The sequence below is a fragment of the Stegastes partitus genome, unplaced genomic scaffold (genome assembly GCF_000690725.1).
Source record: "Stegastes partitus isolate 25-593 unplaced genomic scaffold, Stegastes_partitus-1.0.2 Scaffold47, whole genome shotgun sequence".
Lineage (NCBI taxonomy): Eukaryota > Metazoa > Chordata > Actinopteri > Pomacentridae > Stegastes > Stegastes partitus.
The window spans coordinates 414845-428786 of record NW_007577778.1 but is presented as its reverse complement, the minus strand read 5'-3'; the positions used below and the strand labels follow the sequence as shown (position 1 = coordinate 428786).

At 41.2% G+C, this 13942-nt stretch overlaps 1 protein-coding gene across 1 annotated transcript in view; it reads right to left on the bottom strand.

Annotated features, from left to right (window-relative positions):
- Window positions 1–13942, bottom strand: part of LOC103376446 (inactive pancreatic lipase-related protein 1-like) — a 19842-nt gene that overhangs the window by 1997 nt on the left and 3903 nt on the right. Inside the window, exons 4-10 of the mRNA XM_008306804.1 lie at window positions 9923–10057; window positions 8763–8871; window positions 7889–8008; window positions 7270–7386; window positions 3484–3602; window positions 1618–1747; window positions 1015–1129 (exon numbers count right to left, since the gene is read on the bottom strand). Of these exons, the coding sequence (XP_008305026.1) occupies window positions 1015–1129; window positions 1618–1747; window positions 3484–3602; window positions 7270–7386; window positions 7889–8008; window positions 8763–8871; window positions 9923–10057 (845 nt within the window). The remainder of the gene's footprint in view (window positions 1–1014; window positions 1130–1617; window positions 1748–3483; window positions 3603–7269; window positions 7387–7888; window positions 8009–8762; window positions 8872–9922; window positions 10058–13942) is intronic.

The window sequence follows — 13942 nt, the reverse complement described above, 5'->3', positions numbered from 1 at the left end:
TCATGGTGACAAAAGAGTTTGGTTTTTATTTAAACTGACCACAGAACTTTTTCCCAGAAGGACTGAATTTTTTAAAATATTTAAAAATGTGATTAGCAGGAAACTTCAGTCAAGCCTTAAGGTGCTGTTTCTGGAGAAAGAGCTTCCTTCTTGCATGGCAGATGGAACACTGACATCCCTGTTCTAGCAGCTTCTAATTCATTGCAGACCTGTTTTGTTTTTGGTTATTCTTGGTTGACTCTTGCCCATCCTGACCATTTGTCTCCCAGCAGCAGGTGATATTACAAACAGTTGTTTGCAAAGATGATTTTGGGATCTGTAGCTGCTTTAAAATTTCTCCAAGTGCCTTTTCTGACTTGTTTAAGTCAGTGACTTACTTTTTTGGATTTTTGCTGCTGAGTGTTTGTGGCTGAGTCCAATGAGTGTATCAAATGGGGCCTACTTAAATTGGCTCAGAGGAGTCAGCAGCTGTAGTCAATCACAATAGCTCTAAGAAGTTAAGAGACCTTCACTTGTTTGTAGGCTACATGTTTATTTGCTTATGTAATTTTCTGTAATATAAAATTCTTGGACTGATCTATGAAATGAACTCAAATAATACTATAGCTTGTCAGATGGTTAGTGGTACAATCTTGGCTTTCCCAATGGTCAGTGCTACAGGAACTCCAGTTAAACAACTAGCTAGTTAAACATACTTGGTCTGAACCAGGTTAGATTTAAGTACATAGATTAACAGAGGTTGAACTATGTTATAATAACAGAAGCGAAATAAGCTGACAATAAGTCCCACTAACTGAAATAAGCATAGCTTGTTTGGTAAACTTGGTATATGGAACAGGCCCCAGATCTGAGATTTAGGTCAGAGAGTCAAGATCTCAGGTTGTGCCAACAAAGAGATGAACAACATCCAAGACAAATAAAGAAAGTCATTTGGCAACTTCAACTCAGTCAGTGATGTTAGATGGACTTGAGCTGCTGATTGTATTATACAGAGCAATGTACTAATGTTCTTACACATGAAGCCGGAACTCCTTGGTGCTGTCCTTGCCTCCAGAAAGTGCCACATACATGTAGCCTAGGTTAGGCCAGAAGGGACCATCGAGGGTTAATGTAAGTTTGTAGCTGTAACCTGTGAAAGAAACAGGAAGCCTTCATGCATTTCAGCATAGTGTCATAATGATACATGGCTCGTTATCACACTCCTTGAAAATCTCAAACACAACGCTGACAAAAATAATTAACAAAGAAATCTTTGATACCGATGCTTTTCCAAGTTTGATATGTGTTGGTTATCCAGTGGCAAGTACAGAAAACTACTTTTCCCTCCCAGCACCACTCTGAGCTGAAAACTTTTAAACACTAGAAAAGCTTTGTTTTCATAGGTGACAATGAATTTTTGTCACATCAGCACCAGTATAGCAGATTACCTACAAGCCTACTGAATGGTAAATACTACTATCTCACAGAAACCTGTGCGTCATCCTTCACATGAGGTGAAAGCATTAGAAACACCAAAACTAGAAACATTTTGCAGCACTTCTTCACGGTGAACTCTCAGATGTGAATTCCTAAGTCGCGCCTTCATTTTTACCAAGACAAGAAGGTCATGATACTTACGGCCGAAGGGCTTTGAACTGCCTGTGTTGAGGAAGTACTTTGTCTTTGAAATGCCATCAGTCACTGTGAACCTGTCAGCATAGTGGCCCATCAGAGGACACTGGCTGTCTGCACATGGGAAACACTTTCCCTGTGAAGACAAGGACATGGTGAGGTGTAAAGAATGAGCTCAGCCCATGATTGAGTGTACCAGTGTCTCTTCTGTCAATGACCAGTCAGAGAAAAAATGACAACCCTAAAACACTTTTCCCCCTATGTTCCTTTAAGTTGCCAAACTGCCCCTTTAAACATTTGACATTGAGGAATTGTACATGTTTAACAGTGCGTTCCTCTGTGTGACCAGGCTGACTGTATGGCTGTCAACTATAGCTGCAGGAATAACACCAGAGAGCGTTTATGAGGTGAACGACAAGGAGGTGCTGTCATCTTTCAACAGGGACATAGTCATATGAGGTCATTCTTGGCGCTCCCCGGGCCTCCTTTGATCGGGACATGTGTCCAGAGCAGGGATAAACTGTCATTACTGGCAACAGCTGCAGATACAAGCCCACACCAAGGAGGCAATGACTGAAGCCTATTTACATCGTCGCTTCCACCACAGCGAAAATCCAATCTTGCTGAATCAACTTCTAAAACCAAAGAAAAGGTTTGCAGCCATATCAGTGACAAAAAGCAGTAACAGGTGGCAGCCCCATATACATGCTGCGACGGTGGGGCTGTGGTCCTGCTCTTTCCAGCCCTCCTTTTGTCTGAGCACATCTGATAGCCCTGAGTCACAGTTTAAATGGAGGACATAAGATGCCTCCAAGATCCCTTGTGTATAGTTCCTTCCACCGGAAGCTTTGCTGGGATCTTTAAAGCTTCTCGAGATGCTATTTTTATGTCGAAATTGAGTCCCATTTTGACTGTTATTTAACAGCATCCATCGACCCAAATTTTTGTTTTAGGGATTTAGGGTTTGGGTATAATCATGTGGAAAATGCAAGTTTTTACAAACATCTTAAATCTCAGACTGAAATTAGTCATTTCAATAGAATCCCAATAGATTAGTGGAATTGTTCAAGGGGATGAAGAACATCAGTGCAGGCTGTACATAGACCAGTTCATTGAGCTGTGTGCACATGTAGAGGGCAGAAAACTAATATAATGTAATATAATGTCAACGGTTATGAGGACTACCAGTAACAGAACACAATGAATGAACGTTAATTATCACCAGAAGGAAACCTTGGCCTTCACTGCTCAGAGCACAGAGCTGACTAACTGGATATTATAAAGGCAAATGTCTGCTTTAAGGTCAGATGGCTCACACAGTCACTGTTCATCATTGTTTAATGAATAGAATGAGTCAGCTCTGTGATTGACATGTTTGTGGAGTTTCAGTTGGGTAAAATGTTGTACTGACAGTTTGTCAGGAGTGAAGCTCTGCCTGTGCACTGCAGTCATCTAAAATGTGGATTTTTGCTTTCATTTAACACATCTGACATATATACATTGCCCGTTATATTTCATCAGGTGAAATACACTGGCTTAAAAATTCTTTTTGAGTCATGGTTGATTGCTACAGTGCCTGGGTGGTGCTAGCATGTAACCAGCTGCATAGCATCTAACTGGTACTTTATCAGCCACAGGAGCTTTCTAACCAGGTGGGCATGTTGTCACTGCATAACCATACTATAAAAAAATAAAAATAAAAAAAATAAGAAGAGTCAGAAGAAGACATCTGACTTTATGAAACGTGTAAATTACTTAGGCCTCTTTATATGAATTCTGTTCAAAACAAAACAAAACAAAACAAAACAAAACCAAAAAAACACTTGGAATGGTATCAGCTGGCAGTGGATAACTCTCTTAGTTCACACTTACAGCAGCAAAACTGTCCATGTCAGAGCAGGGGAATCCGATGAAGCTTTCAGATTTAGAAATGCTGTCAGTGTAGTACTGGTAGGCTCTGGCATGGTTGCAGGCATCAAACCTTGAGGTACCTAGTAAAAGATTTTAATCACATACCACGAAGATGACAGGGGAGAGAAGAAGTGAGATGGTGCTAAAGAGGTTAAGGTAAGGAGACATAAGAGAAGAGATGTGAGTGCAGACTAAAGTCATACATTTCAGATAGCTATAAGTATGAACTCAACTTTCTGATCAGGATTGAATCACTGAGCACTCAGAAATATTTGGAATTGTACAAGACGTTCATGAATCGCAAAGCTACGATTTTAAAAATTTGCAATGATTTGCATGGAAAGCAGGATCCAGAGGAAGTTACTATAAGGAACACAATAAAAAGGAGAATCTTAGAGTCAGAGGAAGAATGTGAGACAGTGCTGGTAAGCGACAGACATAGAAAGAGATCATGTCTTCCTTTGTTTTCTCTTCCAGCACAGGGCAAACACCAGGCACTCCAGGACCTCCAGCTATGCAGCCCTGGCTCCTACTCTCCTACTCTTATCTATAGGATCAAAAGTGGCAGATTCAGCTGTGACAACACCCTCCCTCTCCCTCCTCCCCTCCAGATCATGGCATGGCACCAATGCTGCCACTTGAGCCTTGCTGCTCAGCGGCCCACTTCAAAAGAAGGCCGTCGTCATCCATTTTAGAAAATATCTGCTCAGATAGGTCTAGCAGGAATAACTCGGCCTGGAGTTTCTCCACGATTTTTCCATTGGGACAACTCCAATATTCCACAGGGTATTGCACTGTAAGTTGCAGGGTTGAGAAAATAGGATGTGTGAGTCATTGTGCTATGTGTGGCAAGAATGACTGTGATGTGACTGTGATGAAATCTGAGGTAGACTTCAGAGCACTGGATGTGTAGTTGTGGAGATCAGAAAACACACCATGTGCTTTATGGATACTGTTTACTCTGTTGCTTTAAAGCAGAAACCAACACAGACATAGCACTACTATTCAATGGTAGCAGATGCAGACCAATCAAACCCATAAATAAAGGGATTTAAATATGAGTGACTGTGACTGGTGTTGTTTCTTTTCTTGGGGGGGTATTTTTACCTACTGTTATTGTGCTGAAAGTCAAATAAGGTTTACGGATGTAAATCAATGTCAGACATTTACGGACACTGCAATCATTCATCTTTATGTAGTCAGTTGTGATAAATATTGCAATCCTCATAGACTCCAGGAGAGGACACTGTTGTTTCTGGAGTACCCTTGTGAGCTAGAGGGAGGCCCATGGGTATATAATTAGATGAGACTTTTCATTCACCCAGACCACCTCTGCCTTAAAGCCACGTTGGCCATTCAGACGACTGAAAAGGATATTACAACAGTGAATCGTGGAAGAGGGGAATTAAATGTGTAATTCTGATGCTGTTGTTCCTCAATAAAGTGGAAATGTACAATTACGAGTAAACATGTAAAAAGTTCTCCTCATGATGTTAACACCTGCACTGTTTTAGCCACGTCTGCCCAAATCACCTCATGTGAACAAGGAGAAAACGGTACAATCTCTGTTATTACAAACCAGAGCTACAGTTTCAATGTCTACACGTGAACACTGCAAACAGTTTCTGAATATCTTCATCCTTCTCTGAGTTCTGAGTTCAAAACATCTGTTTTCAGTGATCTAAAACGGTGTTTGGACAAAAGGCCAAGAAAAAGCAATGTTTTAAAACCTACAAGTGCACATGTAGACTCGACCTTAATGTATCATTCCCTGTGTATGTACCGGCCCCCTGTCAATTACTAGTTGGTCTGTGCTTGTTCCTCACCTGTATTTGTCACAGGTGTGCTTCATGCCTGGCCTTCCAAGCATTTTCAGTTTGTACTGCAGTTAGTTTGGGCCTTTAGTGTAATTTGGATTTTCTTTTTTTCTATTCTTTTTTTTTGTAAATTTCATCCTGATTTATGGACTTTCGTTACCTGCTTGGATTTTTGCATTTGGTCCAGGTTCAACTAAAGCTTTCGTTTGTTTTTTTAAACCTACATTTGGGTCCTTATTCTGTGGATATTATAACACCTTCACTTGTGAAAATAATACCACTGATCTAGACAAACATTCAGTAGTATGTATTTTCTAGAAAACAGGGTTTCTTGGAGGTGGTTGGAATTCTGGCTGTGGCCTATATACTGAATCAGCATCAAGAACAACATAAGAGAGCTGGCCTAACTGACTGCAAAGGACTGTTTAAAGATGGACTCGCCGTTGAAGAATCTTGAACAAAAATCTATGGGAGAATTCAGGACTGCCAAAAATGACACGTGCATGAAACACGTCCTGCTCCTCTCCACAAAAGGCCAATCGTCTCTTCTTACACTGAACAAAATGAAGGACGAAGAAACCCAGTCAGGATCTGGTGTGACCACCATTTGCCTCATGCAGTGCAAACCATCTCCTTTGTATAGAGTTGATCAGGTTGTTGATTGTGGCCTGTGGAATGTTGGTCCACTCTTCAATGGCTTTCTGAAGTTGCTGGATATTGGCAGAACATGCTGTCATATACGTTGATCCAGAGCATCCCAAACATGCTCAATGGGTGACGTGTCCGGTGAGTATGCAGGCCTTGCAAGAACTGGGATGTTTTCAGCTTCCAGGAATTGTGTACAGATCCTTGCAACATGGGGCCGTGCATTATCATGCTGCAACATGAGGTGAAGGTTGTGGATGAACGGCACAACACTGGGCCTCAGGATGTCGTCACAGTATCTCTGTACATTCAAAATGCCATCAATGAAATGAACCTGTGTTTGTTGTCCATAACATATGCCGGCCCATACCATAACCCTACCGCCACCATGGGCCACTCGATTGACAACGCTGACATCAGCAAACTGCTCACCCACACGATGCCATATACGCTGTCTGCCATCTGCCCTGTACAGTGAAAACCAGGATTGATCCTTGAGGAGAACATCTCTCCAAAGTGCCAGATGCCATCGAATGTGAGCATTTGCCCACTCAGGTCGGTTACGATGACTAACTGCAGTCAGGTCGAGACCCCGATGAGGATGAGCATGCAGATGAGCTTCCCTGAGATGGTTTCTGACAGTTTGTGCAGAAATTCTTTGGTTCTGCAAACCGATTGTTGCAGCAGCTGTCCAGGTGGCTGGTCTCAGACAATCTTGGAGGTGGATGGATTATCTTGGCAAAGGAGAAGTGCTCACTAACACAGATTTAGACAAATTTGTGAACAATATTTGGGAGAAATAGGCCTTTTGTGTACATAGAAAAAGTCTCATATCTTTGAGTTCAGCTCATGAAAAATGGGAGCAATGACAAAAGTGTTGCGTTTATATTTTTTTAAGTGTAGAAACATCCAAATGGGCTGTTGTACTGCTGCAAAAAAACGTGATTTAAAGTTTATTTTGGGGCAGAGTTACCAAACTTTTTAAGCAGTTCTTTAAAATCAGATTTGATGATTCTCTATATAACTTTGTAAGGTTCATCTGACCTGTGGAATTACAGTTATGGCTCTTTTTCTTTACATTTACACAGAAATCTGATTTTGTTAGCCCAAAATAATTTTGGGGGTGTCACCAAAATGACGCCAAGTGGTCAGACTTGCTTGTAAGGACGTTGCTGCCTTTGATTGATTGGCACAATAAAATGTGATTACATCCAAATCCTCATTGTGATCACTGCATTTCAAACTTCTAATACAGCGTGTTTAAGAATGGTGTGATTCGTCTCACCCTCCCAGATAGCATCGAGCTCAGTGGGTTTGCCTTTGTTGGCAGAGCAGCCGGGCATCAGTTGTCCTCCGTTGGGGTAAAAGTCAATGTGACCCATAGAGTCGGGCATCCCCAATCCTGACATAACAAAAACGAAAATCATGTTGGTACAAAGACATAAGATTTTAAACTTTTTCTAAATTGTTGCTAATTGCACTCTGTAATTATCTACCTAATGTATCTACGTCATTGCCAATTTGCGCCTGTGTACATTATTTATCTGTATTTGCACTAGTATGTTGTATTTGTATGTTACTAAGTATTTTTACTTTTTTTTTTTTTCGTATTATCTTACTTGTCCTACATTTGTACACACACACACACGCACACGCACACGCACACACACACACACACACACACACACACACACACATTTATCCCTGTTTGTTACATTTATGGTATTTTTCTTAATTTCTTTCTTTTTTTTCTTCCTACTTAATTTCTTACGTCATTGTTGCACTGCCTGCTCTTCGTGCCTTTTAATTGCCCCCTGGGGACAAATAAAGTTTCTGAATCTGAATCTTAACCTAAGAAATCTTAAATAAAACGAAATGCTTCAGCGATCATCACTGACACGTACCAAGTTTGGTGTTGAAGGGATGTCCATCGGTGTGAATAACATCGACAAAAGTGGCGTCACTGGTGTCTAGACGCACGGAACTGTCAGTGTGTTCAAAGTAGGGTTCAGCTGGGTCCAGTCCTAAACACAGAAACAATGGATTAAATACTGTAGTTCAATAGCAGGCCCTGGATTTGATCTTGTTCTATTGCTGTCATTAATTTCTACAAGCAGTTTCATTATCACATTCAAGGGTAGATTCCTGTAGAAACCAAAGACTATAAATCAATTATAGTATGTTTTAGGACAAGGCTACCTTGTGATTGACGGATCACTATTTTATCACATGCATTGTGATTTGTGATTTGTATACACTTTCTATTAACAGTAGCCAAGCACAGTGAGATGTTTTAAATTCTACCAAAATCCTGTCCTATGTTTGAGCGCAAAGTCACAACCACTCTTTCAGAAACATCCACAGGAATCCCATGAAAAGTCCACATTGTTCATGTCAAAACAGTGAATTGGCCTTTAGCCTTCTCCATCTGCGTCCCTTTAGTTCTTCCCTCTTCAGTTCAAACAAACCTAGCAAACTACACAAAACTGGATAAGCTGCATAGAGCTGAGAAATACTAATGAGAATATGTTTAATATATGAAACAGTTTCATTTGTTAATTTTTAATCTTTTAACTCATTCAAAATTACATTTTCAAAAAAAGTAGAACTAAACTAGCTAAAAGACCTTGATTTCAACAGAAATTCATGTGTGCTGCCTGTTTCATTATTACCACAAATCTAAACAGTAGCCTGATGTTAGAGGTCGGCAAAAAAATATAAAAAACTATGTAAATTGTTGTGCCTCATCATAAAGCGTGAGCAGTGCAGCAGGTTTACCTGTGATGCGCGCCAGTCCAGGAATTCTGCTTCCAACATCTCCTGCAACGTGAGCTCCCAGACTGTGGCCGATCATGTGGAACGTAGCAGCTTTCTGCTGGTACTTTCCCTGTATCATGCAACATGTGCTGTATGTTAAACTCAGAGATACTGTATCTACCACACATACAGTAAACAGAACATACAGTGTGTCCTTCAGCCGCTGTGTACGTGGGCAATCTCCTTTCAGCTTCCAGCTGCGGTCTGTCTGTTATCTGTTATGTCCTTTTAGGTTTATTTTTTGCTTCTGTGAATACATCCTCTGCAGTAATGTTGTGGCATTGCACACACAATAGAACACATAGTCCTAATGTGAGGATGTATGTATATATACTCCTTCAGTATGAACCACTGTCTGACTGTTTGTTTCTTCAGCTTACCTCAACTTTATGGGAGTATTGTACAAGATAATTGTCATGTCCTTCAAAGGAAAGTGTGTTTGTTTGGTTCCTTAATCTGCCTTTAGTCTGTCCAATTTACAATGATCATGTAAGTACTTGGCTTTCACACTGTGTTAGATTGGCATCATATACTCTTGGTCTCAGTGTGTGTCAGGTATGACATCAGTCTGAGACTGTGTGATGGGTGTCTGGTGAATCACTGTGAGGTCAAAAGAATAAAGCATTTGAGACCATAAACACATCATGTTGCAACATTGCACAGTTTTCCTGTTTTCTGGCACTTCGCACATCTTTTCCCCCCTTTTACCTCCATTGTTATACCAGCCAGGAAATTCTGCACTATTTCACACTCCATCCTGATTGGCTGGTTTGTAGATGTGGGTCGGGCCACTCACACTGAGAGAATTTGATTCTTCATTTCTGAAAATGTCTGAATTTGAAGTAAGTTGTATTTTGTGACCTGAGCGTGCCTTTACCTGGAGTTAAACATAAATACAGCACAGGCATCAATTTAATCTGTGTCCACTACATAGATACTGTAGGTACAGGATGTACAGTATTTAGCTGAGCTCAGCACAAAGACTGGAAGTTTGGGGACACCGTTAGCCTGGCTTTATCACAAGAAGAGCATATTCTTATCTAGAAAACATCATTAGTGTTGTATAGATTTAAGCTATACAGAATGCCATTGACTAGCAAGTAATGAAGTGTTGTGTTTACCATGAGGAATGTGATCATGGATGCCACCTGGGCAGCCAGTACCCTGGCGTTATTGACTGCCTGAGCATACCGAGTCTTCAGTCCTGTCTTCCACTCCACAGCAATGCAATTCACATTCTCCTTTTGCACCATCGCCTGCAGCACACACAGCAAGAAGTTTACCACCACACATTTTACAAAACTCAGGGTAAGTTCACCCAAGTTACAAAAAAATATTTTCGTCCTTCCCCAACCAAGTAAATACCGTCAATACAAATATATTCATAGAGCAGAGAATCATCTGTTTTTGTTTTCAGTTAGAACAAAGTTCTCTCTAGAGAAATTCCCTCTAGAGAGGAAAAAATACAATCTTTAAAGATACATTCAAAATACGGTATTCCAAATGCTAAAAACCACGAAATTCCAACCAGGAACTCTGAAAACCAAAGATATAACTTCCACGTTCACTCATACAGCATAAATGGTTTCTGTATCCTGGGAGATACAAACATCTGGAGGAGCATCAAATATCTGCTCTTCCTACTGTGGGAAAAACTTAAGGAGGATGGGTCAAGTACCAGGTCATGTGACTTCATGCCAGCATTCAAAACTACATTGATACATTTCTATCAAATTCCAAAATGGCAGATTAGGTGGAAAAAGACACTGGTCATGAGGTAAGTTCTGATATTTTTCATGTTTTTTCTATTTTTGTAGGACTTGCTTGAATAAAATAATGTTGTTTAAGGATGGGGCTGCAAGCTGACGCAGTTGATAGCACTGTTGCCTCGCAGTTAGAAGGTTGCTGGTTTGCGTCCCGGTGGGGGACACCCGGGATTTTTCTGCGTGGAGTTTGCGTGTCCTCCCCAAGCTTCCCCTCCAGCTTCCTCCCACGAGTCCAAAAACATGTTGAGGTTAATTGGTGATTCTAAATTGTCCGTAGGTGTGAATGTGAGTGTGCTTGGTTGTCTGTCTCTAAGTGTAGCCCTGTGATAGACTGGTGACCTGTCCAGGGTGTCCCCTGCCTTCGCCCTAAGTCAGCTGGGATAGACTCCAGCCCCCTGCAACCCTAGTGAGGATGTAAGCGGTGTATAGATAATGAATGTATGGATGTATGGATGTATGGATGGATGGATGTTTAAGGATGATTTTGTGTATTGTTCTTTAAAAAATAATGAATTACATTTATACAGCTTTGATAATCAGGCATTGAATGTCTGTATCCTGGGGGATACAATGTCCAGACAGGGGTATAAAACAGAAACACTCACTCTCAGATATACTTGTGTTTTGAGGTCTACACTATAGATAGTCAATAATATAAAGCTGTGAAATATTGATTACTCTTTATTTTACTGTTAAATGTGTATGACTGATCAATTCACCAGAAGTTTACACATTTTTAGGGAATTTCTGTGGGCATGCTTTACGCTGCAAAAAAAACAGAGTGGCGACATGTGCAGTTTTGCCACATGATGATTCATGAACTCTCCAAGAAGATAAGGAAAATGCGCATTTCTCTCAAGAGGGAGTATTTCAAGGAGAAAGCAAGAAAGATCGATATGGTTAGTAAACAGCAAGATACAGAGGAGGAATTCTGCCTTGCTAAGAAATACACATCACTGCTGAGAAAGAACATGCAGTTTTTCACCCAGTGAAATTACAAGAACACTTCGCCCAGCACCTCGGTCAGCGAGAGTTCCAGCAGCAGCCTGAGCTTATACACCCTGAAGAGTTTCCACATATACTTCCACTTAAAAAACCTGGATTCTGTGGATGAGAGTCCTCCAGACACCCTAGAGATAGAACGTTGTTTTAAGAAGCTTAATAACAGGAAATGCCAGGGTACAGACAGTATCTATGCAGAACAGCTGAAGTACTCCCAATCTACACAGCTCCTTCAATATGTACTGGTCCTGTTAGGAGTTATATGGACATGCCTGAATAACCCAAGTGTTTCATCTCTGCAATAACTTGCCTTCATAAGAGGGGTTCCAAATGCCTGGCTGAAAACGACCGTGGCCTGTCAGTAATTGCAATGATGTCCAAAATCGTGTCAGTTATTGTCGTGGAGAGGATAAGGACGATCTACGAGATTATTTTGTTGGACACACAATTTGGATTCAGGAAAAACAGATCAACATGTGATGAGGCAGAGGAGGGAGAAAACCAGAGAAAGCAAGAAAGGATGTTAAAATATTGATTAGAACAGTATTATAAATTGTTATGTGAAAAATCCAGTGACGTTGCAGGGGTTGAAGGGGTGTGAACTTTTTACATTTATTTTTTCCTTTTCAGTAGGTGGAGAAAAAAAGAATTTGAGCACCAGTCTACTGCTACACAAAGTCATTTCATTGGACCAGATGAGCTCTCCACACAACCAACGTACTTTTCCAAATTCTTTAATGAGGACATCTTTGAGGTCATTGCTCACCAGAGAAACTTGTATTCATGTCAGTTCATCGGAAGCAGCATCAACAGCAATGCCTCTGAAGTCAAGACATTAATTGGAAGGAAGCCGATCATGGGTGTAGTGAAAATACCATCTGTGGACAACTACTGGGCAACAGATACACGCCATGAAAAAGTAGCAGATGGCATGCCTCTCAGGAGATACAAGTGTTTATTCAGGATGCTCCATTTTCATGAACTTGAACTCTGACACCAGTGAAGATTGCCTGCTACAAATAAGGCCTATACTTGACCACATGAGGAAAAGGTTCATGGAAATTAAGAGTGAGAACCAGTTCCTCATTGATGAAATGATGGTTCCTTACAAAGGCAGGAAAGCTGGTAGTGTTCGGCAGTATCTACTCAGCAAACCCAAGAAATGGGGGTTTAGGATTTTTGTGTGAGCTGGTGCGTCTGGCTTTGTGTACGACTTAATGGTTTACACAGAGGAGTCTACATTTGGTGGTGCTCTGCAAACTCCAGAAAAGAGTTTGGGTTGGGTGGAAATGTCGTTCTGCAGCTGTACAGAACAATCAGAAAACCCTCCGACTGCGTTGTCTACTTTGACAATTTTTTCATGTCATTGAGTCTGATAAGCCATCTTGAAGAGTCCATGGGCCTCAGAAGTTTGGGTACCATCCAAAAGAACCGCTTGAAGGGTTGTAAACTGGAAGAAGATCGAGATCTCCTCCGAAGACGAAGAGGCAGGGTTGACTTTTGTGTATACAGCGATGCAAAGCTTGCTGTGGTCAAATGGGCAGACAACAAAACAGTCATCTTGGTGAGCTCCTGTGCTTCTGTCAACCCTCTTGGCCAAGTGAGACGCTACTCGAAAGAGGAAAAGAAGAAGATAAGTATGCCATGCTCAAAGATATTGGCTGAGTACAACACTCACATTGGAGGTGTGGATTTGGCTGATATGCTTTCCCTGTATCACACTCCAGCAAGGTTCCACTGATGGTACCTAGCAGTATTCTGGCAGATGGTTGAAACTGCTGTCAATAATGCCTGGCTTCTCCAGCGTCGTGATGCAGCCCCACTTGGTCAGAAACACCAGTGTCTGAAGGACTTTAGGTTGGACGTTGCCAAGGGACTCATCTACCCTGAAAAGCAGAAAAGGGGACGTCCCTCCAAAGAAAATGAAAACAGCACACCACCAAAAGTCATCAAACAGCCAAAAGTCCCCAGGCCTGTGGATGATAAGAGATATGACAGGATTGACCACCTCCCTATTCTGTCAGTGGACGGTCAATGCAGGATGTGCCGGGATGGACAGACCTCTATCATGTGTCAGAAGTGCAATGTGAGGCTTTGCATTGTCACTGGTCAAAATGCTCGCAACAGTTTCCATTGCTGATAGGATGGTGCTAGTGTAAAAGCTCCAGAGAGGAGATGTTACCGCTAAAACAGGAGTATGATGTTTTCTGGACATGCGTTAGTTCATTTATGTGTACATGTTAGTCAGCTCATTGTTTATAGACTTGTTGCATAGACTTGTTTCCAGCGCTTAGTGCATATGTGAATCATCAGTAATGGTTCAGGTTTTTCCAACTTTTTTCAAAAAGTTGTGTGCAAGATTGGAAAGAGTAG